Source organism: Molothrus aeneus, chromosome 22, assembly GCF_037042795.1.
Source record: "Molothrus aeneus isolate 106 chromosome 22, BPBGC_Maene_1.0, whole genome shotgun sequence".
NCBI classification, from domain to species: domain Eukaryota; kingdom Metazoa; phylum Chordata; class Aves; order Passeriformes; family Icteridae; genus Molothrus; species Molothrus aeneus.
Window position 1 is genome coordinate 6,035,883 of NC_089667.1, and position 27,248 is coordinate 6,063,130.

A 27,248-nucleotide genomic window follows, 5' to 3' on the forward strand; every position below is an offset into this window, starting at 1 on the left:
GCTGAGTCCCCGTTCCTGGCCGGGGAGAGAATCATCCCGGCTCCAACAGGAGAAGGAGCAGGAGCCGGGCAGTGAGAGCAACAGGGAGAGAAAAGGGGATGGGGCAGTGAAAAGCAGACCAGGGAGAGAAAAGGAACCAGGGGACAAAAGAGGACCTGGGAGAGAGAAGAGAACCAGGGGATCAAAAGGAGGCAAGGGAGAGAAAAGGGAACCAGAGAGAGAAAAAGGGACCAGGGGGAGAAAAGAGAACCAGAGGTCAAAAGGAGGCAAGGGAGAGAAAAGGGAACCAGGGAGTGAAAAGGGACCAGGGAGAGAAGAGGGGAGCAGGGAATCTAAAGGGAACTAAGTAAGGAGTGAGGTTGTCAGAGCTGACACCACCAAACTTTTTTAAAAATTACAACATGGCCTTGAAAGTCAGTTGAGTTCTGTTTCTTTGCTGCCTTCAGATCCTCTTTTCATCTCCTCTCCAGGCAGAAGAACACATGCTTTTGCAAAAACCAGCTGTGGCTGGTACTACAGGGGCTGCGACAGGAAACCAGGCAAAGGCAAACTGTGGGTTTGCCCACATCAGTTTGGGGAACATGAGCACCCCAAACTCAGGCCTGGAGGTTGGACAGCACAGCCTCAACCTCTGGATCCAGCCTCCTCCAGGGAGCTTTGCTTCCCCTGTGGCACCCACTTGCTGAGGAGCCAAATGGACAGCACAGCAGGAAGCAGCACTAAACACAACAAGGGAGCCCAGCATGGATTGGTTATAAAACTCTCTGCCTTTATTTTATTGCCTTTGGTAAAGCTTGGTAAATATTTCGGAGACAGGCAACTCCTTGTCTGGCTTTAATTACCAGGGCAAATTTTCCTAAGGATTATATTGACCTCAAATATGTCAACGTTTATTGAGGCCGTGTTCCTGAGGCTTTTCCCATTAGGTGCTAATGGATTCTGGCTAATAGTCAAGCAGGGTTGACCACCAGCAGGTGCCCTGGCCAGCTCCACGCTACCACAAGTACCTGGGGAGAGAACTGGGGAGGGCAACACTGCCTTTATGAGAGCCAAGTACAAAAATCACCATGGCTCTGATCCAAAGAGATCAGGGAACACGCTTGAGTAATTGCATTCCTGACTATCTGCTTCTCTGGGCATGATTCACCCTGAGCTGGGGCTGTGAGACTTCAAGCAAAGGTTGATTTTGCTTGAGACTGTTGTGACTGTCTCACCTGGGACCCTTGGGAGGGTTTCACTTGGGGCTGATGCAGGGACCCTACACCTTGGTGCTGCTGGGGGCTCCCAGCCACGCTTTTCCCACCTCTCCCTTGACTGTTCACCCCCAAACCAGCCTGCAGCTGGCCAGCCCTGCTCCCTCCCGAGCTGTCAGCTCCCAAAAGCTCTGGACAAGGACTTTTTGCCCCCCAGCTGCCTGCACTGAGCTCAGAGGACACAGAGGCAGGGACTCCGGTGTGGTGCTTCTGTTCACGCTCGAGAAGGGGCCGAGGTAAAACCTCAGCCAGAGGTTTGTGGTTCTTGGCCACATGCAAAACTCTGTGCTCGTTTTCACTCTCCCACGCTCGGCAGAGAGGTGAAATTTCCCCTCTGGGATCCCCCCCTGCCACCCTCCTCCAGCACTGCCACCGCCCTGGCAGGGCAGGAACAGATGTGTCACCTGCAAGGGGAACCCTGAGGATGCTCCTGATGTGTCACCTGCAAGGGGAACCCTCAGGAAAAACCCATGCTGTGGAGCACAAGGGATGCCTGCAGGAGTCTGCTGTCAGATTCCTGCAGGTGCAGTGCCCAGGGGCTCTCAGGATGGCTCTCAGCCCTCACCCTCCCAGCAGCACACCTGGAGAGCTTCCTACATCCACTGCCCAATGGCAGGCAGAGGATGGGTCTGGCCCTGGGATGTGCTGCCCAGTCACAGTGCTGTCCATAACATCACCCACACAAACAGCAGCGTGGATTTGTCCTTTAATCACCCCAAAAAGGTGGTGCAGGAGCAAGGTGGTGCTGGCTGGTGGACACTCACTGCCCACAGGTTCAGAGAGGGGATGAGAGGAGCAGCACAGGAGAGATGTCCATGCACGTGCAGATCTGAGCCAACTCTCGAGTCCCCTGGGTCATGGTGCAGAGGGCAGTGCCTCAGCTCTCCTGGGAACTCCCAGAGCCTGGAGCTGGGCAAGGGCTTCAGTGCAATGTCCTGAGGAATCCCTGGAGGTAGCTGGGCAGGCAAAGACACAGCTCTGTGGTCAGGTTAGGAGGAGCTGCCACTGTGGTTGATAAAAGCTCTGAGGCAGCCTGGGTGAGCAGAGACGAGTCCCTGGGAGTGCCATGCTGTGAGCCAGGCATGGAGACACAGGAGCTGCGTGTGCAGGGTCCATGCTGAGCAGTGCTGAGCCCCGAGGGGCTGCACGTGGCCTGGGTGCAGGTGCTGTGTGGGAGAGCCTGTCCAGAGGCTCCTGGGCTGTTAGAATGCCTGGCACAGCTTTGTGTGCTCCTCCTGGCGCTGGCTCTGCGGGGACACAGGTTGGAGGGGTCTTTCTGCCTGCCCCTGTGGCACACAGCCTCCTCCTGGCAGCACCACAGATGCCAGGAAATGTTAGGATGGGCGGAATAGGAGGGTGGCAGCACTCAGAGCCCTGCCGGGCTGTGAGCACTGCCCTGAGGAGTTACCTGTATGATCTCTATGCTGTTGGCAGCAGCCATCAGCCAGGACACAGGTCCCTTGGGTGCCACCTCAACGTCACAAAGTGCAGGGGAGCCACTGCGAGAGGGCAGGGAGGGCGTGCAGGAGCCTGAGGCGGGGTCACCGTCCCCAAAGAACTGCAGGGGGGACAGCCCGATCTGGAAGAGCAGAAGAGGGGTGGACACACAGCCCCTGTGGGGGACACCCATCCCATTGTGCAGCCTCACAGCACCCCAGGGCTCCCCAGCCAGAGCAGGGGCGTGCCCCCAGGACCTACCGAGTGGTAGAACTCGTCCCCAGCGGGGTCGATGACCAGCAGTGTCACCTGATCCTCCCGGGCGCGGATCCTGTGCACGGTCTGCTCGTGGTCCAGCCCCTCGATGCTCTCCCCGTTCACGGCCAGCACACGGTCCCCTTCCCTCATCCCTGCCTGCTCTGCTGGCAGCCCCACATCCACATCCCACAGGAACTGGCCTGCCACAGCACAGGGAGGGGGCAGAGGCTCACAGAGGGGAACTGGCTCTGCTGACCCCTGTGTGCAGGTGGGGAAAGGGTCCTATTGCAGGCACAGAGCTGTCAGCTCTTCCCAACCCTCAGAAATGCCTTGCTCAGGTACAAACTGCCCCTCTCAGCCCTCTCACCTACTCCTCCCGAGCTGCAGTCATCCTCCTTGAGCAGGAACCCGTAGCCAGCAGGACCCTTCACCAGGTGCAGCTCCCGGACCTTGAAGGGGAGCCTGGAGGTGTCAGCCAAGGCAGCCGTGACCCGCAGGCCCCGCAGGCGGTAGAACTCCTCCACGGCGCTGGAGGCCACCAGCAGTGTCACCTTGTTGCCGCTCTGCTTGAGCTGGATGGGAAGCACAGGTGCTCAGTGACATTCTCAGCCCCATCCCTCACCCCCCATGCCAAGAGCAGGCACCTTTCTGGTGAGCTGGGTGTGGGAGTAGCTCTTGACGCTGTCCCCGTTCAGCTCCAGCAGCCAGCAGCCCGGTGGCACCCCCGCTCTGTCCGCTGGCCCATCCTGCAGCACCGACAGCTGGAAGGTGCCCTTGGTGCCTGCAGGAGGAGCAGAAGGGGCATTTTGGGGTGAGTGAGGCGCTGCAACGGGGAGGCTCATGGTGGCAGCATCCTGCTTTACCTTCTGGACACGACACGCTGAAGCCAAAGCCGCTTTTGTCCCTGGTGACGTGGCAGAGGCGCGGGCGGATGTCCTCGGGCAGCATCTGGGACAGGTCCCTGCCCAGGGCTTTGGCGGCTTCATAGGAGTCACCATCCAGCACTGCCAGCAGGACCTGGTTCCCACTGGCCTTGATCTTCTGCACCACCTGGAAGGACCCAGGAACCCTCAGCAGGCACCCTCTGATGGGGTGGGGGCCCTGGGGTCAGCAGGGCTCATGCATGTGGTGGTGTTTGCGGGGGTCCCAGGATGAGGGAAGAGATGAGAATCTTGACTCCATGTTTCAGAAGGCTTGATTTATTATTTTATGATATATATTATATTAAAACTATACTAAAAGAATAGAAGAAAGGATTTCATCAGAAGGCTGGCTAAGAATAGAAAAGGAATGAAAAACAAAGGCTTGTGACTGACTGAGACAGTCCGAGCCAGCTGGGCTGTGATTGGGCATTAATTAGAAACAACCACATGAGACCAATCCCAGGTGCACCTGTTGCATTCCACAGCAGCAGATGCAGATAACCATTGGTTACAATTTGTTCCTGAGGACTCCCAGCTTCTCAGGAGAAAAAATCCTAATGAAAAGATTTTTTTAAAACATGTCTGTGAAATATCACCCTTTTTATTTTAATAAAATTAAAAAGAAAAGTGTTTGTGATTTTGTCTGCTGGGCCCATGCAGAGGAAAGAACAAACACTTGAGAGGTTATCTGTTGCCAATCAAAACCTCAATCAAGTGCTGATGTGGAATGATCAGGGAAATTCTTCGCCTGTAGAACATCAAATTCTATCATATCACCAAAACAATCTTACAATATAAGAAAATGCAAAAACAATGCAAAAAAAAGTTCATTGCTTCAAGTCCAAGCTGAGTCATGCATCCTCTGTGCCCCTGGCTGGGCAGGACCCACGGATTCCCATGGGAATCAGGGATCAGGAATCAGAGATCCCAGGGACCCAGGCGTTCCCATGGGAATCAGGGATCAGGAATTTGGGATCCCAGGGACCCAGGCGTTCCCATGGGAATCAGGGATCAGGAATCAGGGATCCCAGGGACCCAGGCGTTCCCATGGGAATCAGGGATCAGGAATTTGGGATCCCAGGGACCCAGGCGTTCCCATGGGCTGCTCCCAGCTTACCCTGAGGTGGTCCATGTGGTCCACGAAGTGGCCATTGACCTGGAGCAGGCGGTCCCCGTCCTGCAGCCCCCTGCGCTGGGCCACCCCCCCCAGCTCAATCTGCCGGATGATGTGGCCCTGGCAGCCCAGCTCCTCGTGCAGGCAGAAGCCGAAGGTCTCTGTGCTCTCCTTGGTCAGCAGGTAGAAGCGGGGCTCCCCCATGCCCTCACCATCTGTGTGGGGGCACAGCCCGTGAGCAGAGCCCTGCAGGGATCCTCACACAAGTTCTGCACCCCATCCTGGGCTGGGGGTCTGCTCATCCCTCCTGTGTTCACCTCCCACAGGTCCCCAGTGTGGCAGAGAGCTCAGGACCCCAGCAGTGCCCAGGTGCCACAGCCCCCTGCAGACACGAGGACACCCAGGTGCCACATCCCTGTGCAGAGACAAGGACACCCAAGTGTCACAGCCCCATGCACAGACAAGGACACCCAGGTGCCACATCCCTGTGCAGAGATAAGGACACCCAAGTGTCACAGCCCCCTGCAGACACAAGGATGCCCTGGTGCCACAGCCCCGTGCACAGACAGGGTCACCCAGGTGTCACAGCCCCCTGCAGACACAGGGACCCCCAGGTGCCACAGCCCCCTGCAGACACAGGGACACTCTGGGAGATGAGGGCGTGTATTTACCCGTGTCCTCAGTCAGGGTCAAGGCTGGGTTGTCGATCCCAACTTTGGGGTTAAATTCAAATTTTCTGAAATGATAAAGGGCAGGAGAGGCCACGTTAGTGCAGGGTGGCCTTGCCCCTGCCTCCCCCTGCTTTGGGGAGCTTGTTCCTCCCAGAAAGGGCCAAGTGGGGCCTGTGCCTCCTTTTTCCTTGGGGAAAGACAGACAAGATTTCCCTCTTGGACCATTCCCCAAGTCTCTCCTGGGCCCCAGAAAGCCCCTGGTCAAGGGGAGATCAGCACTTACATGATGGACATCTTGTCTCCCTCGAGTCCTGCAGAGGGAGAGGAGAGGTCAGCACGGGAGGTGGTGGGCTGGGAGCAGACCCCACACTCTGGAGCACTCACAGGCTGAGCCTGCCATCCAGGTGAGGGGGTTTGCCAAGCCCACACAGCTCCCAAGCCCCTCTGTCTCTCAGCACAGGTTGTCCCTTGGCCCTGCCACCACTGTCCTCCTGCCTTCCCAACAGCAGGACCTGCTGCTCAGGTCCCATGGGCACTCACTGTGGGGGCAAAGAGGGGCCAAGCAGATGGGCTCAGTCCTGGGGGTCTACAGGGCTCTTCAGTGAGGGCTGAGAAGGTTCACCAGGACCCCAGGGAGCTGCTGGAGCCAGGAGAATGAAACAGAGACCTTCCCTGTTACACATCCCCCCATAAAACCCCTCCACACCTCTTTGGGCACAAGGAACCCCAAACCCAGGGAGAGGGGATGCCTCCCCAGCATCCCCACAAGGAGACATTTTCCTGCATGCCTCTGGCTCCTTCCATGGGCTGCCTGGGCTCTGACATTGCCTTGCTCCACCTGGCAGCAGGGCCTGTGTGTGTGGGGAAGGGTCTGCAGAGGATTCCCCAGCAGGCACATACCTTTTGTTTGCTTCATGGCTGCAGGGATTGCCAGAGGGAGCAAGGTACAGGGTGAAGTGGCAGGGAAGTGTCCCCGCCTCTCCCAAGACGCCCCAGGTTTAATGGTTAAACAGCCTCGAGTTTCCCCTGCCCTCCCAGCCCCTGGCACTGCCAGCCAGAGCTGGGAGCAGGGACCAGCACTCCGGGACACCCAGCTTGGGGACAGCTCCTGGTGGCTTCCAGGGGGACACGGTGAGGGGAGAATGACTGGTTCAGCACTGGAGCAGAGGTGGGCTGCTCCATGCCAGTGCTGGGAGATGGGGAAAGGCAGAACCCTCCACTCCAGCTGCTCCACATTCCTCCCCAGGAAGGGCCCGAAGAGGAGATCAATTCTTGGTACTAGTGTGCTTCAGTGGAAATAGAGAGGTGCACTTTAATGCTCCCAAAAGATTCACAGACAAGCCCCAATCCTGCTCCCTGCCAGCACTCTGGCTGGGGTGCAGGGGCTGGCTTTCCACAAGCCCAGAAGAACAAGTCCCATTTGCTCCTGGCCTGGTTTCTGTCCCATTCCCACACTGCAGATGGGGCTGAGCCCCACACACCCAGCACCTTTGACAGCACCATCCACCCAGCATCTCCAGGTGGGTGAGGGCACAGGGAATGTGCTGCTGGGCACACTCCACTGCCCCACCCCTGGCTGGTGGATGGGCAGCAGGTTAGAGGCTCCCATCCTGCAGTTTCCCCAGCATTTTCTTGACCTCGCTCTCGACTCGCAGGAATTTGGCTTTCCTCCAGGGATTGGCAGTCTGGCTGCGGCTGCTCTCCAGGTCCTGCAGGAGGAGGGTGAGGTGCTGCCGGACCCGCTCGCGGTCCCAGAAGGGCAGGTTCCTCTGCACCACGTTCAGGATGTGGGACCAGTAATCGGAGACGTCGGTGCCCGCCGTGAGGAAAACCAGAGCCCTGACGCCGTCCCGGTCCATGCGCAGGGAGTCAAGAGCCCTCTTGCCATCCTCGCTGATGTCGTTGAAGTAGAGACTGGGAAAGCAGCAGGAGACACTGGTGAGGGCTGAGGGGAAGGACAGAGGCACACAGGGCAGGGATGCTGTGTGGGTAAAAGGGCAGGGGCGCAGCAGAGTGGACTCACTGCACTTTGTCCAGCGTCTCGTGCCTCTTGGCCACCTCCACCACGCGCAGGGCCGCCGTGTCCGTCAGGGAGTTGTAGCCCAGGTTGAGCTCCTGCAGGTGCTGGTTCTGGGCCAGGTGCTGGGCGATGGCCTCAGCGCCGGGGTCCCCCAGCGAGGTGTGCAGCAGGGACAGCTGTGTCAGAGAGCGGTTGCCGGCCAGCGCCTCGGCCAGGTAGCGAGCGCCCTGCTCCCCCACGGGGTTGTTGGCCAGCCTGTGGGACACGGAGCTCAGGGAGTGCCCAGGCACGTGGGGGACAGCAGTGGCAGTGTCATGCAGGGCGGGGGCCGTACTCACCGCAGGCTGCTCACCACACACTTGTCATGCAGGAGCAGGTCACGGATTTCCTTGCAGGCTTCGGAGCCCAGGCTGTTGAGCTGCAGACTGGTGCAGAGCAAGACACGGGTGTGACAGGAACAAAATGGCTGTTACCTGGAAGCCTGGCAGCCCTGCCCGCTCCATTTTGCCCATCACCATCCTCCCTGGGCTCCCCAAACTAGGCCACTCCAGGTTTCCTCTCCCAAAGGGAGCACAGTGACACCGCACCCGAGCATGAGCCAGCAGAGCCGGTGCCAGCAGGAGCGGGGCAAGGGGAAGGGGATGGCGGAGTCTTCAGGAGGTGGGCGAAGGTCAGAGGAGGGATCAGGGCTCCATCAAGCCCTCCTGAGCATCTGGAGGAAGGAAGTGCGGCACAGCCCAGCTGCACAGCCCGATCCATCTGTGCTGAGCACGTCTCGCCACCACCTGGGCGGCAGGAAGACCTGCAGCTCCACAAACGTTCTGGAACGTCTGTGGGAACATCTGCACAGCCCAGACTCCCACCTCTGGGACTGCAAACTCCTCACAGAGCTAACGACACGGGGATGCCGGGTAACTTCCCGAAGGGACTCGGGTCTGTCAGGACAGCTGGCAGCCCGCCCAGCCTGTACCAGCTGCAGGGAACTCCCCAAAAATTCCTGCGGGAGGGTGAGCTGGGACTGCAAATCCCAGCATGCAGTGCCCTAGAAAAGCTGCTCAAGGAGTGTTGCATGTTGGAAGCTGTAGTTCCCTAGGTCTGCACTGGGAATAAACATGCCCTTTCCTAAGTTTTCCATACCTGGGCTCCTAAAGCATCCCTGTGATGGGCAGAGGTGAGAAAAAACCCGATTTTTGAGCAGTGCCCAAAGGCAGGAGGAGGTGGTACTCACTGGAGAGCTTTGCATCGCAGCAGGACAGGGAAGAGGGTCCTCAAGCTGCCGCTGTCCAGGTTGCAGGAGGTCAGGTTCAGCTCCTCCACCTCGTGACACGTGGTGCTCATGACAGATGCCAGCACAGAGCACTTGAGAGGGGTCATCTTGACGGAGGAGAGGTTGACGGCACGGAGGGAGAGGATGGCCTCGGCCGTGAAGCGCTCGTTCTGGAACTCGTGCAGGAAGAACAGGTAGTCCATGAGCTCCGAGGGGGGCAGGCCCCTGCGGCCCTTCCTGATCACCGTCTTCTTCATGGCCTTGGCGATCTCGAAGGCTGCCAGGTTCTTGATGGAGCAGCCCAGCTGCTCCAGGATGGCGCGGTTGCGGCGGGACAGGATCCCACCCATGAAAATGGGGAAGAGCTCAAAGACCTCATCATCCGGGGCCTCATCGGGGTGGCGCATGGGGCCCTCCACGCCCAGGATGCTGGAGTTGATCTGGTCCAAGACATCATCATTGTAGTAATCCTCCTCCTTGAACAGCTCCTCTGCCATGGTGTGGGCAATGGTATCCCTGTCCTTGCCGCCCACCCGGGAGAAGTAGCGAGGGAAGATCTTGAGGAGGTTGAAGAGCACGGGGAGGAAGCGCAGGGGCAGCACCTTGGAGATGATGTTCACAACCACAGCCACGTCTTCGCTGACCTTCCCGAGGACCTCTGACAGCTCCTTCCCCACTCTCTGCACCAGGGTCTTCTTCTCGCCCAGCACCACGTACAGGGCTGCCAGGTACTCCTGCATGGCGGGGATGGTGAAGACAAAGGTGTGCTCCTTGCCTGGCTGCACGCACGGGCTCAGGAAGAAGCGGAACACATCGCTGCGGAAAACCTCCAGGAGGTTGAGCTCGCTTTCAGTCTTCATCTCCACCTCGAAGCACTGCCGCAGGTCCTCCTCTGAGAAGCAGGTCTTGCGGGACATCACCCCCTCGTAGGCCAGCTTGCCCACTGTCTTGGCCACGTACTTCATCATGGAGATGTGGGTGGGGTCGGTGCTGTCCAGCACCTCCCCGCTGAAGTTGAGCCTCAGGAAGCTGGTGTAGATACCAGTGAGGGTCTGGCTGGGAGGAACCGCCCTGGTGAAGTAGAGGAAGTGCAGGGTGGTGCACACCAGCCAGCAGTAGGACGGCAAGAAGCAGGCGGCCGTTATTTGGTTGTGGCGCTCCAAGTTCCTCGACAGCATCTCCACCAGGTTCTCCTGCTCTGCTGAGTGGCGCTGCTGGCTTTCCTCCCCGGAGCAGCCGGGCTGGCTGAGGCGCATCTGGAAGTAGAGCTTCTGCAGGTTGGTGTCGGAGAAGCCGCAGATCTCGGCATAGCGCCCCACGTACTTGCCGGGGATGCGGCGCACGGCAGATGGGCGCGTGGTGACGATGATGCTGGCCTGGGGACACAGGGCTGGGTGAGTCTGGGCTGCCCAGCAGGGTGTAACCCACTGAGGGGTGCACCAGGATAACCCCATCCACAGGGTGGGGTTCACAAAGGCGCTGGATCAAACCTGGCCCAGGCAGAGGGGACAGAAGAACTTCCCCCATTCCCTCCTAGACATAAAGTCTGGAAGATCACAGCCTTTATTACCTTAGCAGGCTGTCACAGACACATTTTATGAAAAATCCTTTCCTTAGGATTTTTTCTCCCGAGAAGCTGAGAGGCCTCAGAAACAAAATGTAAACAATGGTTATCTGCTGCTGTGGAATGCAACAGGTGGATCTGTGGTTGGTCTCATGTGGTTGTTTCTAATTAATGGCCAATCACAGTCCAGCTGGCTCGGACTCTCTGGCAGAGCCACAAGCCTTTGTTATCATTCTTTTTTTTTCTATTCTTAGCCAGCCTTCTGATGAAATCCTTTCTTCTATTCTTTTAGTATAGTTTTAATATAATATATATCATAAAATAATAAATCAAGCCTTCTGAAACATGGAGTCAACATTCTCGTCTCTTCCCTCATCCTCAGACCCCTGTGAACATGGTCACACCAGGCCCCTAAGACATAAATAAAATCTGGAGGACCACAGCCTTCCTTACCTTACCAGACCTCCTAGACATAAATAAAATCTGGAAGATCACAGCCTTCATTACTTACCAGACCCCCCCAAAGATCCCACCAGTGACATGAGGCCACCTTAGCAAGTTCCTCCAGGAACAGAGGCTGCCTGCTTGCTCTCCCAGCCAAGCTGGACTGCAAATAATGATCCCAAGAGCCCTGTGATGCCTCAGGGCTCACCCCCAACCTTCTCCCAGCACAAAGCTGGGCAACACCGACCTCGGGCAGGAGGTATTTCCGCAGCAGGTTGACCACGATGGCAGAGGGAGGCACGGGCTCGTTGGGGTCACAGCACAGCTCCGTGCCAGCCAGGCTGAAGTCCAGGTTGAGGCGCTCCAGGCCGTTGAGGATGAAGAGCACGCTGAGGTTGGAAGCCTCCAGCACCGGCACCACGTCCCGGAGGTGCTGGTACTTCTTGGTGACGAGGCGCCGCAGGGACACGTGGGCATGGCTGTGGGACAGGTCCTCGCAGGAGAAGGGGATGACCAGCTGGAAGCGGGGCAGGCGCCCGTGGCACCAGTCCACCACCATCTTCTTGATGAGGGTGCTCTTGCCCGTGCCCACGGTGCCGTAGAGCACCACGTTCTTCACCTGCCGCCCGCAGGCGTCCACGTCGAACAGGTTGTGGAGGCTGATAACCTTCCTGGAGGGCTGCTGGAGCTGGTTCTGGATGGTTAAATCAGGGGAGGGCTTCAGAATCTCCTCCAGGGAGCTCTCCCGGATCACTGGGTCCACGTGGACGGCATCCAGAGAGAAGGAAGGGCCGAACTGCCTCTCCTCATTGGGCTGGTGGCTGAACCACGCAGACAGGCTCTTCTGGTGCTTCTTGATGGCACCTGCAAGGAGGAAGGTGCTGGACACGACAAGGGTTGTGCAATGGCAGGGCACTGGGGAAGTTGCCTGCCCCAAGCCACTGCAAAGAGGGGACAGCACCCAGTTATGGGGAACCCTCACACTGCCCAGGACAGCAGCTGCCCCCACCCCACTGTGTAGGACCCTCCCTCCAAACCAGAGCTGCAAACTCACCAGAAAAAGCCACTTTCCTCAGCTGGGACTGACCATGGTGAGAGGAGCTGGGCTGGGCAGATTTCTCCTGGGAGTCTCCCTGGTAGTGAACACAGCCCCTGAGGAGGAGGGAGAGTGTCACAGGGAGCAGCCCCAGACCCCACCTGGGGCAGGGTGGGCAGACCCCCAGCCAGGCTGTGGGAAGTGCTGAGAGGAGCCAGCTCAGCCCTTCCTCCCCCCACACCAGGGCAGAGCGCAGGGCCAGGGCAGGGGCACGGCTGGGAGGGGAAGGCAGGTCAGGAAGCCACAGGCTGTGCATTCCCAGAAAACCCGTGGAGAGGCAGGGCAGGTGGGCTGGAGTCAGAGCAGGCAGGGAGGTGGGTCTGGGTGCTTGTTTGGAAGCAGAGCAGTGTCCCTGGTCCACCCGGGTGCTGTGACAAAGAGCCCCAGCCGTGTGACACTGACTGTACCTGGGGAGGGAGATGCTGCTTGTGCCAAGGATCCTCCTGAGGAAACTCCTGCCTGCACCACCTGGTGGGGAGGAGGAATGCTCATGGTCAGGGACGGCTTTCTCCAGCCCAGCAGGGTAACCCCACACCTCGCTAGGGTGCCCCCACCCCTGCCCAGCTGGGAGGGATGTCCAAGGGGGACAGGGCTGAGCGCCAGAGGCACGGAGCCCGGCTCACCTGGCACGGCAGCAGCACACACGGACACGCTGCGGGTCCCCCTTGTCCCTGCCAGGGACCGCGGCAGCCGCGCCCAGCTGCCCCAGGGCAGGCAGCCCTGGCACTGCATGGCCCGGGACATCCTCCTCCTGAAACACAGGCGTGTGGCAGGCGGGTGAGGGGCTCCGGGGGCTCAGCAGAGCACGGGGGGCTGTGGGATGTGGTGCAGCAGAGCCCTGCCCAGCCTTACCTGCCCCAGCGTGGTCCAGTCCGGCAGAACCGGCTGTGCTGGCGCTGACTCAGGCTCCCGCCCCAGCAGGGCTCAGCAGGGCGATCCTTCAGGAGCCCGGGCGGTGCTCACAGCCCCCAGCATCCCGGGAAACTGAGGCACGGGGGAGAAAGATATAAGCGAACCCCAGCCGAGAGGAAGGGATGAGCAGGGTGACAACTCACTCACTCACTCTCACGTCCCACCAGCCACGCTGTTTACAGACCCTTTTTACGTGATCCAGGTGGAGAAACTGAGGCACGGGGGCGGGGGCAGAGGGGCTGACCTTGAGCACAGGTGTCCCGACCTCGGTGCCCCCGCAGGAAACAACCCCACACTGTCCCATGCCCGGTTCCCAGCCCCTTCCCAGCCCCTCTGCCGAGCCGAGGGCCCCGAGCTGCCGTCCCGCTGCTGAGCCCTTCCAGGGACCCCCCTGGGGACCCCCGTGTCCTGGTGGCCCCTGTGCCCTCCCGGCTCCCCGCTCATGGCGAGGCCGTGGCGGCGCAGGGGCCGGGGCCCGGGGCTGGGGTTACCTCGTCCTGCAGGATTCCAGCCGGGAACTGCCCGTGCTCGGCCTGCCGGGCTCACGGAGCGCAGCCCCGAGCTGCCCATCCGCCTCTCGCCGTGCCTGTCCCGGGCACGGCTCCGCTGCGGAGGCGGCTGCTCCGCAGGCAGAACTTCCTGCAACGCCATCCTGCCCTGTCCCGCCCCGCTCCGGCGCTGCCAGCTCCCCGAGCACGACGGGAGAGCGGCTGGAGCCTGGCAGGAACCCGCACCCAGCGCTGCCGGCTCCCCGAGCACGATCGGAGAACGGCTGGAACCTGGCAGGAACCCGCACCCAGCGCTGCCGGCTCCCCGAGCACGACGGGAGAGCGGCTGGAGCCTGGCAGGAACCCGCACCCAGCGCTGCCGGCTCCCCGAGCACGATCGGAGAACGGCTGGAGCCTGGCAGGAACCCGCACCCAGCGCTGCCAGCTCCCCGAACAGGATTGGAGAGCGGCTGGAGCCTGGCAGGAACGCTCGGAACACCCGCACCCAGCTCTGCCAGCTCCCCGAGCACGATCGGAGAGCGGCTGGAACCTGGCAGGAACACTCGGAACACCCGCACCCAGCTCTGCCAGCTCCCCGAAACGGATGGGAGAGCGGCTGGAGGTTTGGAGGAACCCGTGCCCGGCTCTGCCAGCTCCCCGAGCACGATCGGAGAGCGGCTGGAGGCTGCAGGATCACCCTCACCCCCACAGCTTCCCAAACACGGCAGGACTGCGGGAGCCGCGCTCTTACCAGATGTGCTGCCTCCGGGCACATCTGGCGGCTCTGCGTCCCCAGCTGCTGCCCGGCCGTGCAACCGGAGCCTGCAGGACGCGTTCTGCTGCGGAGAGGATCCTCCCGAGCGGGGGAAGGAGCTGGGGGAGGCTGTGCCTGTTGAACGCACACAAACACGCGCACCTGTACCTGCCCTCTCGCTGCCGGCAGAGCCGCTCTGGCCACCCAGCAAGTGGCAGCTGTGTCACTGGGGCCACACACACTCTTCTCAGTGCCTGGGTGCTGTCCCAGGAAATGCCAGCTCACTCAGGGGTGGCTGGGACTGAGGGGGTCACACCTGTGTATCTTCACCCCAAATTCAACATCCCAGCTGTGCCCTCAAGGCTCTCAGGAAAGGAGACACCCAGGCAGTACACTATAAATATAAGTTTTATTGATGTGCGAAGTCCAACAAGTACAGCTGGCATCTCAGAAACACCGACACAAACCAGGACATCTCCTCCTGCCCAGCAGCTCCCGGCACCCTCTGGGCACTGGTGAGCAGCAAGCTGGCACCTGGCACCCCGGCCCTGCGGGGCACTTACCTGCATGTGCAGCCCAGCCTGGAGAGCCCAGGGCCTCACCTCCACCCTGCCTGGTTCCTGCCAGGCTGCAGCTGTGGGCAGCAGTGCCCTGCTCCTGCTTCACAGCCTCCTCCCAGCAAGGCAGATAGACCTGGGCAAATGCCCCCCGGAGCAGCTGGCACAACAGAGCTGTGCCAGCAGACTCCCTCGGCCTTTGAGCTGCTACCTGCGCCTTATTTTGGCAAGCTGTCCCAGGGAGGGAGCAGCTCACACCTGTGGTTGTGTGGAAGTGTGAGTTTCAACGCCTGCACTTCTCTGCGTGGTGCCCCCCTGGATCACACATGCCCACAGTGTCCAGCCTGGTGTCCTGACACAGCAAAGGCTGGAAAACCACAGGGTCCAGCATGGCAGGGACACACAGAGAGAGCCCACGGCAGGGGGACAGGACAAATGGTGTCCACACACACACAGTGAGAAGGAAACACTGTTTTATTGCCTGATTTGGGAGAGGGATGAAACCCTGGGAGAAGCCCCACCCCCTCCCTGTTCTAGCCCAGTCTCCCCTCCAGCAAACCCCAGCCAGGTGATGAAGCATTTGCTCTTCTTGTGCGTGTGACAAAGGTGGCCTGGACATGCATGGAGGTGAGTGGCCATGCCCCTGCCTGCCTGCCTGCCATCAGAGCGCCCGTGAGAGGCAGAGCCTGACACAGCCGTGGGCCAAAGGGGCTGAAGCGGTTTTTGGTGTGTTGAGGCTCAGCTGGTGTTCCCAGGGAGCCAGAGCCACAGCTTGACCCCCACCCTCATCCACTCAAAGTGCATCACAAGGGAGGGCAGGGGCAGGAGAGGAGGTGTGGGGTAAGAAGCCTGCTCTCCTCCATCACACTCCTCGGGATTATCTGGACGCGTTCTCTCGTGGCGTTCCTGCAGCCAGGAGCACCCACGGCTCTGCTCCCCTGCTCTGATAAAGTGCATCCTTGCTGCTTCCCTCGGGGCCCCCTGGAGCAGGATGGCTGCACCCCATCCCTCTGCCATGCCAGGGCAGAGAAAACCCCAGGGGCAGGGCAGGGACCAGCCAGGCAATAAAGCCCGGGGTGCTCAGCCCAGCCCCGCCAGCCTGGGGGCTCAGTGCAAATGTGATTCACCTCCTCACCTTTCCCTGCGCCTTCCACCACCTCTGGGGCTGTCCTTGAAGACAGGGAAAGGACAGTGGCACCTTGGCTCAGCTCCTCAGGCAGCACTGAGGGTGCCTTTGCCCTGTGCCACTTCCCTCACTCATCAGCCCCTTCATACCCACACATTCACTCGTGTCCTGCTGCCCCAGGGCCTGCCCCATCACCCCCACTCCCCAGAGCCCTTGCCCAGCTGGGGACAGCCATCCTGCAGCTCCAGGCTTTGTCCTGGCCCTCTGCCCCGCAGTGTCCACGTACCTGGTGGGCTGGGACACTGCAGCTGATGGGCACAGGAGGCACAGGCTGTGCTGAGCCCTCCTGGATGTCCCAGGGTGCTGCCCCATCCCAGGCAGGCTGGGCCCAGCAGTGGGAGCCACCTGCCCTGGTAGTGCTGCTCTGATCTGGAGAAGCCTGTGCCATGGAGTTTCTCTGCAAGCAGCAGAGCCTGCTCAGCAAAGCCTTCCCTGGGCATGGGGGACACGGCCAGTGGCAGTCACTGGTGCCTGCTGGTGGCCGCTTTGCTCCACACACTACTCCATCTTGTCCTGGCCCGCCTGGGAGCGGTGGTGGCCCTGGCTGTGATGGCACAGGGCTGTCCAGGTGTGCTGGGTGCTGGGGACAGCGCTGGGGACAGCAGCACCCCCAGGGTGCAGAAGACAGGACCCACCACGAGAGCCCCAAATGCCAGGGGGGAAGCAGGAGCTGTGCAGAGCTGCCCCAGTGACACCTCCTGCATCTCAGAATCCATCCAGGGAAAAGCCTCAGCCCAGCAGAGCGGGGACTAGTCCCAGCCCAAGAGCAGGACAGAAGCAGGGCATCATCCCACCAGCTCCAGGGACAAGGAGATGGACAAGGGTGACAGCCCCACGTCCCCCAGCTCCCTGCCCACCCGTGCACCTCGTGACAGAGCAGGCACAGGGGCTGCCCCCCACTCCTCCGTGCCCCTGTGGCTGGGCTGGCAGCCCTGCAGCTGGCACAGCTCCACTGCACTGCAGGAAGAGCCAGGAGCAGAGGGGAATTTTGTGAGGGACGGTGAAAAGTCAGACAGCAGCCCCTGGGGAAAACCCCAAGCTCAGCGTGGAAAGGGCAGCAGGGTGGGTCCTGCTTCCAAACCCTCAGTGCAGGAGAGCCCCATGGCCAAAGATTCCTCGATGCCCTCCAGGCAGGGGAAGCTCAGCTTTGCTGAGTGCCAGCATCAGTGTCAGGCCAGCCAGACTCTGCTGCGCAGCCCCAGCCCAAGCCAGCAAAACCAAAGATCAGTCTCCAGGATTCTGCTGGAATCTGGCATTTGCCCTGCAATCCCTGGCTGCTCAGAGGGCCAGGAGCAGGATCTCCAGGCTGACCTGAACCAGGGCCAGCCTGCCAGGGCGGGGCAGGGCTGCCTCCCCCACGTCCGTGCTTGCCAAAATCCTGCAGGTTCCCACGTCTGTGGGTGCCACGTGCAGCCCGGTGCCAGCAGTGCCAGCACACCCACGGAGCTGTGCTGGGCAGGTGAGCAGGGTGCTGTGTTCCCAGCACAGCAGCAGCTGCACGTGCCCCAGCAGCTCTGGGCTCAGCTCAGTTCCTCTGGAGAGCCAGCCAGGTGCTGAATTGCCTTCCCTCTGCAAGGTGTGCGAGTTTGGAGCAGCCACCAGAGACACCAAAAGGGACCTTCTGGTACCATCGCTAAGTGCAAAGGCCTTCCCTGGGTCACCTGCTGCAAACAAACCAGTCTGGGATCTCACCTGGTTTCCAGTTCAGGCACTGCTGGGACCCCCTTGCACAGTGCACAGTGTCCCCCTGGGGGGTTGGCACTGTGACAGGCTGGGTGTCCTTGGTGTCCCCTCCCTGCACAGTCGGTGCTGAGCGAGGCTCGTCCGCCCCGTCCTGCTGAGACAGCCCCGGTGGAGCTGGGGGACAGAGGCTGCAGGGACAGGGCTCAGGGCCAGCTCTCCTCCTGCAGCAGAGCCTCCAGTGGTGACACAGCTGAGCCCAGCCCTGTTTTCCATCCTCCTGGCATGGGCGGGGTGTGGGAACCCAAATCCTCCTTGCTCCATGCAAGGGACCAGTCACTTCTCTCCATGTTGGTTAAATTGGTTCAGATCCTCCTGTCTCAGATCCCAGAGACAACAGGGACTGAATGTGAGACTCCCTAAGGTCTGAGAACACTGTCCTGCTCCCACAGACCCTGGCTTGAAGATCCCATCTCTGAGGATGATGTCCCAGCAGGCGTCTGAGACAGAGCCCCAAGTCCTTCTCTGCCTGTTTGCTCCCTTTGCTGAAGACTGGGATGCAGTGGGGCTTTTGGGGAAAAAAAATAAAGAAAAAGGAAAAAAAAGAAGGAGGGTTTGCACAGAAAGAAAAGGGGGATGCAGCAATCTCTGTGGCTACAGCGACAGGAAACTCTAAAGCCTTGTGCAACTCCACCTATGGCATCTTTGGGCTCCTCTCAGCGCTGACTCCCACGCTGCTGGCCAGGACGAGGAACGCGGCCACGGCTGCACTTCCAGCTCTGCAGCTCCCTCCTCCCAGCCCAGCCCAGCCCCAGTGCCGCTCCCCCTGCGCAGGGCAGGCTCCTCCCAGCCGTGCTGGGCACAAACACCGGGGCTGGGCTGTCCCTGCTGTCCCCAGGGCAGAGCCAGGCAGGGACAACAAGAGGGGACCCAAGCTCTGTCAGTCCTGGGGGGGAGAGTGGCACATGCCAGGGCTGTACAAAACGTTTTGCAATGAAGAGTGTGTGTGGAAAGGTTAAAACAGTTCCGAGATGTCTCAAAACCCTTCTCGACTGAGCCAGGCCCGGCTGGCACCTCCCAGTGCCTCCACCATGGTCTGGGACCTGCAGGAGCACCGTGTCCATCTGCAGAACATCTCTCACAGCAGGCCAGGCCCGGGAACGGCACTGGGGCCCCATGGCCCCCTTATCTCTCAGATTTGACCTTGTACCTGAGCACCAGGTAAGCCAGGAGCCGCAGGATGACAAAGAAGATGCCCAGGATGAGGAAGTCCAGGTAGAGCTTGGCCTCCTCCACGTCCAGCTCCTGCAGGATCTTGATGGGCTTTTGGAAAGGGCAGAAGTCCTCGAGGCACTCCAGGTCCTCGCGTTCCATGGCGTAGATGGTGAGGATGACCCCCTCGAAGCCATACCTAGGGCAGAGCACACCTGAGGGTCACCAGGGCCACAGGAGAGCCCAGGACAGGGAGCTCTGGCCAGAGCTGGGGTCCCACCTTACGTAGGAGACGTAGGAGCTCCACTGCAGGTAGGTGGGGATGGTCTTGAAGCTGACGAAGAAGCCCGAGAAGAGCAGCACGGGGATGGCAGTGACGGGTCCCACAAAGGTGGCCACCTGGGGAGCAGAGGCCACTGGGGGTCACCTCCCTGCCCACCCATGGCCAGCACTTCACGCCAGACTGCCACCCTTGCAACTCTCCACGGAAGAGGTAAACCCTGCCAGACCTGCAGGGAAGTGGAAGCAGCCCCGATGAGGAGCCCCAGGGACTGGGCCACCAGGGCGGTGGCGGTGGCCAGGGCGGAGAAGAGCAGGAAGCGCGTGGCCTCGGGGGGCTGGCCCGTCATCCAGTACACGATGCTGCAGTAGGCGATGGGGCAGATCACCTGCAGGGACAGACACACAGCCCTGCTGGGCCCCAGGGCCATCCCCACCCCAGTGACCCCAGAGACACCACCCAGGGCCATCCCCACCCCACAGACACCACCCACGGCCATCCCCACCCCGCTGACCCCACAGACACCACCCATGGCCATCCCCACCCCACTGACCCCACAGACACCACTGACCCCACAGACACCACCCAGGGCCGTCCCCACCCCGCTGACCCCACAGACACCACTGACCCCACAGACACCACCCAGGGCCATCCCCACCCCACTGACCCCACAGACACCACTGACCCCACAGACACCACCCAGGGCCATCCCCACCCCACTGACCCCTCCACAGCCAGCCTGGGGCACTGGGCAGGGAGTGGCTGTGCCAGGGGTGGCACAGCAGCAGCAGGGTGGTGACCAAAGGCACCAAAGCTCACCTGGAAGGGCACGTCTGCCATGGTCTTTGCCAGGTAATAGGCTTTGAGGCTGTACCAGTAGTTCAGGTGTTCCCTCAGGAACACGGTCATCTCCTGGGGGACTGCAGGGGAGCAGGGGGTGAGCAGCCAGAAATTCCCTGTCCTGGGGTGCTCCAGCCCCTCTCACACCCGCCCTGCAGGTGGGAGATGCAGCAGGTAACCCCCCCCAGCTGCATCATGAGAGGGTGCCCAAACTTTCCTTGGGGGAAAAAATAAATGAGTGGCTGATACAGGGAATTTCCACGTGGAAAAGTCAGCTTGGGTGAGGCTTTTTTACAGATTTACACGCATTTTCAAAGATTAAAAAAATAAAATATTGACATTCTAGCATTCTACTTTGAGCCAACAGGGGTCAAATAACCAGATTATAGCCAAACAAAGGGAAAACTGCAATACAGGCAAACAGAAGCCTTTTCCCTGTTTAATTTTTTCTCTCCTCTCTTACTTTCCCCCTTTTGCCTTTGGCTCCCCACACCCTGCCCAGCACACCCACAGTGCCACACAGCTGGAGCACCCCTGGGAGCACCGGGGGGATTTCAGGGCAGGGAGCTCCTTACAGGTGAGGATGGTGGGCATGAGGGCAGCGAACATGAGGAAGAGCATGGAGAAGAAGAGGAAGCCGGTGTTGTTGAAGACCTTGCCCGCGTCGTTGCCGATGTGCAGGTAGAGCAGCCCGATGAGCACCCCGATGCAGATGTGGGACATGAACCGCAGGTGGGTCAGCACCTGTGGGCACAGGGGGCTCAGCAGGGCAGGGCTGCACCCCAAAAACATCCCAAGGGAGCAGAGGACAGCCCGTGGAGCTCCTTGTCGCTGCCAGACCCCAAAGAGCCCAACCCCGAGCCCTGCCCTGGCCTCACCGTGTCCCGTAGGATGCAGATGAAGGTTCTCTTGAAGAGGATGCAGAACTGAGTTGAGGTGCTGGTGGCAAATGTGTGGCTCTCGATGTGATCCACGTCCTGCAGGAGCACAGGGACGTGGGTCAGGTTCTCACCACGGGGCCCCTGCTGGCACAGGAGGCTCCTCTGAGCCCCACTCACCGTCCCACACGTTGGGCACGATGAGTCTGCCTTGTCAGGGCTGCTCTTCTTCTCAGCCATGGTGCACATCCCATTCTGGACGGCCCGGAACAGGACAGGGTTGAGGTCCCCGTACTCCCCTGAGGCCACCTCGATGACTGTGGAGGAGGACAGGACCCCTGAGAGGTGCTGAGCCACCAGCACCTAGCAGGAAGGGCACAGGCAGCTCCCTTGGGCATCCTGGGCAGCCCCCAGGGCTTGGGCACTGGGTTTGGAGCTCGCCACCCTCTGCTGGGCTGGGGGCACTCACTGAAGTCAGCGGGGTTGTGGTACGTGGGGCAGTGGAGGCCAAGGCCCTTCAGGTAGGGGATGAGGTTGGTCACGACGCCCTTGAAGATGCACTGGCCCTGGCTCAGGATGTAGAGCTGCAAGAGAAAACCAGGATGTGGCAGGTGCAGGGCAGCCAGGGCATTGTCACCCACTCCTGCCACGAGCCCCGGGACAAAAGCCTGCAGCCCACCCCTCTCCTGGCTCTTGGGGCCAGAGGGACCCTGTGCCAGGCCAGACCTTGTCGAACATCTCGAAGAGCTTGGCGCTGGGCTGGTGGATGGTGCAGATGATGGTGCGCCCGCCCTGAGCCAGGGAGCGCATCAGGGACACCACCTGGAAGCAGGAGGCACTGTCCAGCCCGCTGTGGCCGTGCAGGAGGGAGTGGAGGAGAGAGAGACAGCAGAGAGACAAGGGAGAGTTGAGAGAGGGACAAGAACATCCTGAAGATGCCCCACTTGTGGGCACCCTCCCCTCAGATCCATGCAGAGCAGCACCAGCCCCAGGGGCACGGTCCCGTCCCGCGCTCAGGTAGGCACCAGAGGCACTGGCCATGCCAGCAGGGGCAGCCCAGCTGGGCAGGCAGTGCTGGGAGCCCCTGTGGGCTCACCTGGTGGGCTCATCGAAGAACATGACGGGCGGGTTGTTGACCAGCTCCAGGGCGATGGCCAGGCGCTTGCGCTGCCCCCCCGACAGGGAGCTGGTGCGGGTGTAGGAGCACTCCAGCAGCCCCAGGGCTGTCAGGATCTCGTTCACCTGTCACACAGCCAAGGGTTTGCATGGACTTCCATCCCCCTCCCTTCACCCTTGCCATCCCCTGCTCCCCTTGTCCCCATCTTGGGGAGAGCTGAGGGGGTCTGGGCCCACCCTCCCCAGCCCTTACCAGCTCCTTCTTCACCTCCTGCTTCTCACTCAGCTTCAGGTTAGCAGAGACCTGCAGGGAGAGGATGGCCATGGAGACAGGACTGTCAGGTGTAGGGAACAGAGCTGGCTGCACCGTGGTTGCAGCCCTGTCTGCTCAGCATGGAGGGAGCACGGACAGCAGGATTTTGTTCCTGCATCCCAGAGCCCTTGGAAATGCCCAGTGCTGGTGTGGGCTCAGTGCCCACAAGGAGCCAGCCCGCAGGACGTCCCCAGAGGATGTCCCTCGCCCCACGGGATGTCCCCAGAGCTCACCATCATGGCCTCGAGCACGGTGAGGTGTGGCAGCAGCATGTCATCCTGCATGATGTAGCAGGACATCTTCCGGAAGGTGCGCAGGTCCCGCGGCCGCCCGTTCACCAGGATCTGCCCCTTCATGCCAGTCTCCCTGCAGGAGGGAGAGGTGGGGGGATGCAGAACAGCCCTGCACCCCCAGCCCCTCTGGACCCCCCCAGACCCACCTGTAGCCAGCCAGGATGTTCATTAGTGTGGATTTCCCAGCTCCCGAGGGGCCCATGATCCCAATGAGCTCCCGCTGGCAGAACTTCCCTGACAGGCATTTGAGGAGAGTCTTGTACCCTGCAGGGGGAGAGCAGCAGGGTCATGCCATGCCACCCCAGCTCCTGGGGCGCCTCAGGAGCCCCGTGTGCCATGGAGGAGCTGTGTGTGCCCCATCAGCACCCCCGGGGCTATGGCCACAGCAGCTGCCCCCTCCAGCACCATCCCTGCCCCTGGTCCTTGGCTGATCCCACTGATTCCCGGCGCTGAAGAAGCTCCTGACCTGGATCACGGCAAAGAGCAGGGAAATCCCCGGGTCAGGTCAGAGCTGCTGAGGGAGATTACCAGGCTGCTCCTGGGTTTGTCTTCAGTTGCTGATCCCCAAGGCCAGGGGCAGGGCCAGCGCGGAGCGGGGCAGCAGGGGGCAGGCAGAATTCCCGATCCGGCTGATGCCTTCATTGGCATTCACGCTGTGGCACCCGGCAGCAGCCGCTGCTAATCAGACCTGGAATTATCTCTGCTTTAAACGCGGCTGATTAGCATTTTCTGGCAGAAGGAACACGATGTGTCGGGAGTAAGGAACAAGCACAGCCTCGGGCTCTCAGGATCTGCCCCTGAAATGGAGCCCTGGCTGGACAGGAATTGGTTTTGGGGGCTGCCCATGGACCGAGCCTGAGCATCCCTCTAATGGAACTGCGTCCCCTCTGTGCCCCACGGGCACAGCCGCTGTGGGGCAAGGGCAGCAAACCCAAGCTGGGGCAAGCCCAGGGGCAGAGCAGTGACAGTCCCGCCTCTCTGGGGAGCCCTGTGGCTCGTCCATCCCCAGGGAAGGGCATCCAGCGCCCCATTCCCCCTCCGCGCCCCTAGGGGTCAGGACCCCCGCAGCAGGAGGGGGTCCCGCGGGCAGGGGGCGGGCAGGGGAGGCCGGGGGGGCTGCTCAGGGTGGTCAGGGGCGAGCAGGGCCAGCAGCCCCCCCCCGGCAGCGCGCACGGCTCCGCACCGCGCATGCTGCTCACGTCGGCGCCACTGCAGCTTGCGCAGCGGTTACTCACGTTCATTGACTGCCAGTAACCTCCTGCTCAGCACAGCGGGCCAGCCGGGCTGGGGGATGTCGCCAAAGCCACCGAGACCCCCCGATAGCCCTGCCAGCCCTGCCTGAACGGAGGGAGAAAAGGCCCCCTCCCACCGCCACCCCAGGGACCCCCGCACCCCTGGGCTTGCTCCCACCTGGCCCAGCTGCCCGAGCCTCCCCCCCTGCCTCCCTGCAGGCACTGGGCCGCTGGCAAGCAGCCGGTTCCTCCTGGGTGCTAGGGCACAACCCGCCCTGGCGAGCCCGCGGCTGTGCCGTGGATCCTTCTGGGATGCTTCCTCAGCACCCCGGGTAAACAGGGAGGCACCATCCCGGCCGATGTCAGGGCTGCTCCCAGGGTGTTTCAGCGCCTCGGATTCCCGAGCTGCACAGCCTGGGGACAGGGCAGAGCCCCACCGGGCACTCCTGGCTGGCAGAGCCTCTCGCCGAGCCCTGTGACCCCGGTCCCTGCTCGTCCCCGCCTGCCTTCAGCTTCTGCAGATCAGCGCACCCTCCATCTTATCGGGCTGCCTGATTGGCATCCCATTAAGTGAGAGCGCTAATTAAAGCAGACTGCCACCCACCAGCCGCCATCTGCCTCCCCTCTCCCCTCTCTGAGCTACTGGCCAGAGTCACACAGGGAAGGGGCCCCGGCCTGGGCTCACAGGGAGAGGAAATCCCCCACAAACCACACACTTCTCCTGGCCAGGCTGGGAGCTGGGGTGTCCTGCTGCATCCCACACAGACATCATACCCCAAACAGCAGTGCTGGGGTAACCCCATCCCATCCATCATACCCCAAACAGCAGTGCTGGGGTAATCCCATCTATCATACCCCAAACAGCAGTGCTGGGGTAATCCCATCCCATCCATCATACCCCAAACAGCAGTGCTGGGGTAATCCCATCTATCATACCCCAAACAGCAGTGCTGGGGTAACCCATCCCATCTATCATACCCTAAACAGCAGTGCTGGGGTAACCCATCCCATCCATCATACCCCAAACAGCAGTGCTGGGGTAATCCCATCCATCATACCCCAAACAGCAGTGCTGGGGTAACCCATCCCACCCCATCCCACCCCATCCCACCCCTCCCAGCTGGCCCAGGGTGTCTGCCCAGGCCAGAGGTTTCCCTGGAATGCGCTCTGCCTTCCCCTGGCATTGCCCAGCACAGGGGGACACGAGCCTTTGCCTCCTCCTCCACGGGCACCCAGAACAAACAGCCAGGCACAAAGAGCCCCTGGCACTCAGAGCAGGGTGAGGTCATGGTGTGCAGAACGGGAACGGGCTGGGAGAGCCCTGCGGGTCCCCTCCCCTCCCTGCCCTTCCCCACCCGCCAGCTCCTACCTCTCTTCCTCCACCAGGATCCCTCCCGCACGGAGTAGGACAGGTCGATGAACTCGATGTTGACGGCCGAGCGCTTGGGGAGGTGGGAAAACCTCTGGGCCTCTGTGATGTGGTTCTCCACCTTCTTCAAGTGGGTGGTGAGCAGCGGGGCGTCGGGAGGGCCGGCGTGGCACACCGTGTCCTCCAGGGCGATGGAGACGCAGGCGGGATCCATGCCCTTCTCCGCCATCCTGCCGCTCTGTGGGGAGCGCACGGGGCTCGGCTCCTCTGCCAGGCACTGCAGGGACCAGCCCACAGCGAGTCCTGTCCCTGCTGCCCCTGCTGGCTCCGGGCCTCGCTGTCCCCTCCGCCCAGCTGGGGCCGGCACCCACATCTGGCTGCGAGGATGGAGCCAGCCGAGCCTGCGCCCAGGGGCTCGGGGCGAGGAGCAGCAGGGTTTGCTTCAGCTCCACAGTCAATAATTCATGCACCTCCTGCAGCTCGGTCCGGCTCTGCTGCCGGAGCTGCTCAGCTCCCCCAGCCCCTGGGGGCCCTGCCCCGGTGCCGTTTGTCCTAGTGGGTGCAGGAAGGGAGGAGGGGGGGCTGATGTCCTGCCCTGTGCCTGAGTGTCCCCAAGGACTCACCAGGAGCCAGCCCTGCCCTGGCCTTGGGGAACACGGGTATGAAACCCTAAACAAGCAGATGATTCCAGCTGGTTTCCTCGACAAAGCACACCGTGCTCCTGGGGCAGAGCAGTCCTGGGTGCATCAGACCCTCACACAGTGCCTGGGGTCCCCCTGGGCTTGCTGGGAGAGCCTTAACAGATCAGGGAGGGGGCCCTGCTGGTGCCATTCCTTCTCTGCCTTCCTCGCTCATCATTTCACCTTCCGGGCTCTTCCAGCACAGCCTCGGAGGCCAGGCCAGCACGGAGCCGGGGCCATGACGCTGGTACACCTGCCCCAGCCCTGCCGTGCCCGCAGTGCTCCAGAGCCGGCTGCAGCACGGCCGAGCCCCGCTCGGCTCGGGGGCTCTGCGGTGCTGGGGGATGCTGAGCGAGCAGGGTGGGGAGCGCGGCTCTCCGAGGCTGCCGGGGGGCCGGGGATCCCCCAGGAGCAGGAAAAGGAGCTCGGGCTGTGCCGGAGCGAGCTGTGCCCTGCACCCAGCTCTCCTCCCAGCCTGGGGTCCCACCGCCTCGCTAACCTACATTCGGCTGCGGGATGCGGGCAGCGGCTCGCTGCGGCTGCAGCGCACACAGACAGCCCCTGCGAGGGGCGCCGGCAGCTGCGGGAGATCCCCCAGCCCAGCCCAACCCAGCCCAGCCCTGCCCTGCCGCAGGCAGACCCCGCTCAGGGCTGGAATGAAGCCAGCCCAGCCCCGGGGAAGGAGGGGTGGGGGTTCCCATCCCGAGGGTCCCCTCCCGGCATCCGCGGGGTGCAGGAACGGGGGGTTCTGGGGTGCTGCTGGGGGGCAGCGGGCTCGGAGCGCCCTCGGGCTCACCTTGACTCCTCCGGCTGGGCGTTCACGGAGCGCTAAATCCCGCAAGCGGCTCTCCGCGGCTTAGCCCAGCCCCGAGACGCGGGGTGGGGACGGGAAGGCTTTGCCCGAGGATGCTCTTCCTTCATCCCCGCTCCCCGCCGGCCCCCTCCATCCCCAGCCCCGCCCGGCCCCGGGGACGCTCCCGGCTCTCCCGCAGGCTCACCTGGCAGGGTGCGGGGCGGCGGCTCCGCTCCCGCAGCGCCCCCGCCTCGCCTCCTCCGCAGACAAAGGGGCGATGCCCGGGGGGCCCGGCCGGGCGGGGGGCGGCTCGGTTCGGCTCGGTTCCGCTCGGTTCCGCTCGGTTCGGCCGCGGTGCTCAGCGGCGGGAGCCGGGCTGGGCGCTGCCCCCGCGGGTGCCCGGCCCGGGTCTCCTCCCCATCCCTCCGCGGGGCTGGGTGGGCAGGGCGGGCGGGGGGCGCTCCGGCCCCGCAGTGGGCAGCGGTAGCCCCGCAGTGGGCAGCAGCCCCCCGGGCCGGGCTGCTCGGGGCGCCGCTGTGCCCCAGCGCCGTGGCCGGTGCTGCCGGGCGGGGAGCAGGATGGGCGGCAGGATGGATGGATGGATGGATGGATGGATGG

At 61.8% G+C, this 27,248-nt stretch overlaps 3 protein-coding genes across 5 annotated transcripts; all 3 read right to left on the reverse strand.

Moving 5' to 3' along the window:
• Positions 1-1,943: 1,943 nt before the first annotated feature.
• NHERF4 (NHERF family PDZ scaffold protein 4) lies at positions 1,944-7,368 on the reverse strand. Of its 2 annotated transcripts, none has more exons than XM_066564560.1 (10): positions 7,294-7,368; positions 5,940-5,967; positions 5,657-5,721; positions 4,989-5,200; positions 3,812-3,998; positions 3,593-3,729; positions 3,316-3,520; positions 2,952-3,148; positions 2,662-2,832; positions 1,944-2,500 (listed from the first exon to the last, which is right to left on the reverse strand). In XM_066564560.1, the coding sequence occupies exons 2-10, from the start codon at positions 5,948-5,950 to the stop codon at positions 2,456-2,458; spliced, it is 1,230 nt and encodes a 409-aa protein (XP_066420657.1). In that variant the 5' UTR covers positions 5,951-5,967; positions 7,294-7,368; the 3' UTR covers positions 1,944-2,455. The 2 variants fall into 2 exon arrangements, with proteins under 2 accessions (XP_066420657.1, XP_066420656.1); XM_066564559.1 differs by lacking the exon at positions 7,294-7,368 and adding an exon at positions 6,557-6,575.
• NLRX1 (NLR family member X1) lies at positions 6,944-13,565 on the reverse strand. Its single transcript, XM_066564555.1, has 10 exons — positions 13,451-13,565; positions 12,900-13,031; positions 12,671-12,798; positions 12,455-12,515; positions 12,006-12,103; positions 11,199-11,815; positions 8,905-10,319; positions 8,015-8,101; positions 7,680-7,931; positions 6,944-7,570 (listed from the first exon to the last, which is right to left on the reverse strand). The coding sequence occupies exons 3-10, from the start codon at positions 12,789-12,791 to the stop codon at positions 7,252-7,254; spliced, it is 2,970 nt and encodes a 989-aa protein (XP_066420652.1). The 5' UTR covers positions 12,792-12,798; positions 12,900-13,031; positions 13,451-13,565; the 3' UTR covers positions 6,944-7,251.
• Positions 13,566-14,591: 1,026 nt separating this feature from the next.
• Positions 14,592-26,964, reverse strand: ABCG4 (ATP binding cassette subfamily G member 4). 2 transcript variants are annotated; one of them, XM_066564557.1, is made up of 15 exons: positions 26,836-26,964; positions 25,158-25,395; positions 22,703-22,820; positions 22,497-22,629; positions 22,204-22,254; positions 21,931-22,076; positions 21,561-21,684; positions 21,304-21,418; positions 21,015-21,151; positions 20,835-20,933; positions 20,532-20,700; positions 19,936-20,036; positions 19,346-19,504; positions 19,117-19,235; positions 14,592-19,035 (listed from the first exon to the last, which is right to left on the reverse strand). In XM_066564557.1, the coding sequence occupies exons 2-15, from the start codon at positions 25,384-25,386 to the stop codon at positions 18,810-18,812; spliced, it is 1,926 nt and encodes a 641-aa protein (XP_066420654.1). In that variant the 5' UTR covers positions 25,387-25,395; positions 26,836-26,964; the 3' UTR covers positions 14,592-18,809. The 2 variants fall into 2 exon arrangements, with proteins under 2 accessions (XP_066420654.1, XP_066420653.1); XM_066564556.1 differs by lacking the exon at positions 26,836-26,964 and adding an exon at positions 26,634-26,709.
• Between the last annotated feature and the right edge of the window lie 284 nt (positions 26,965-27,248).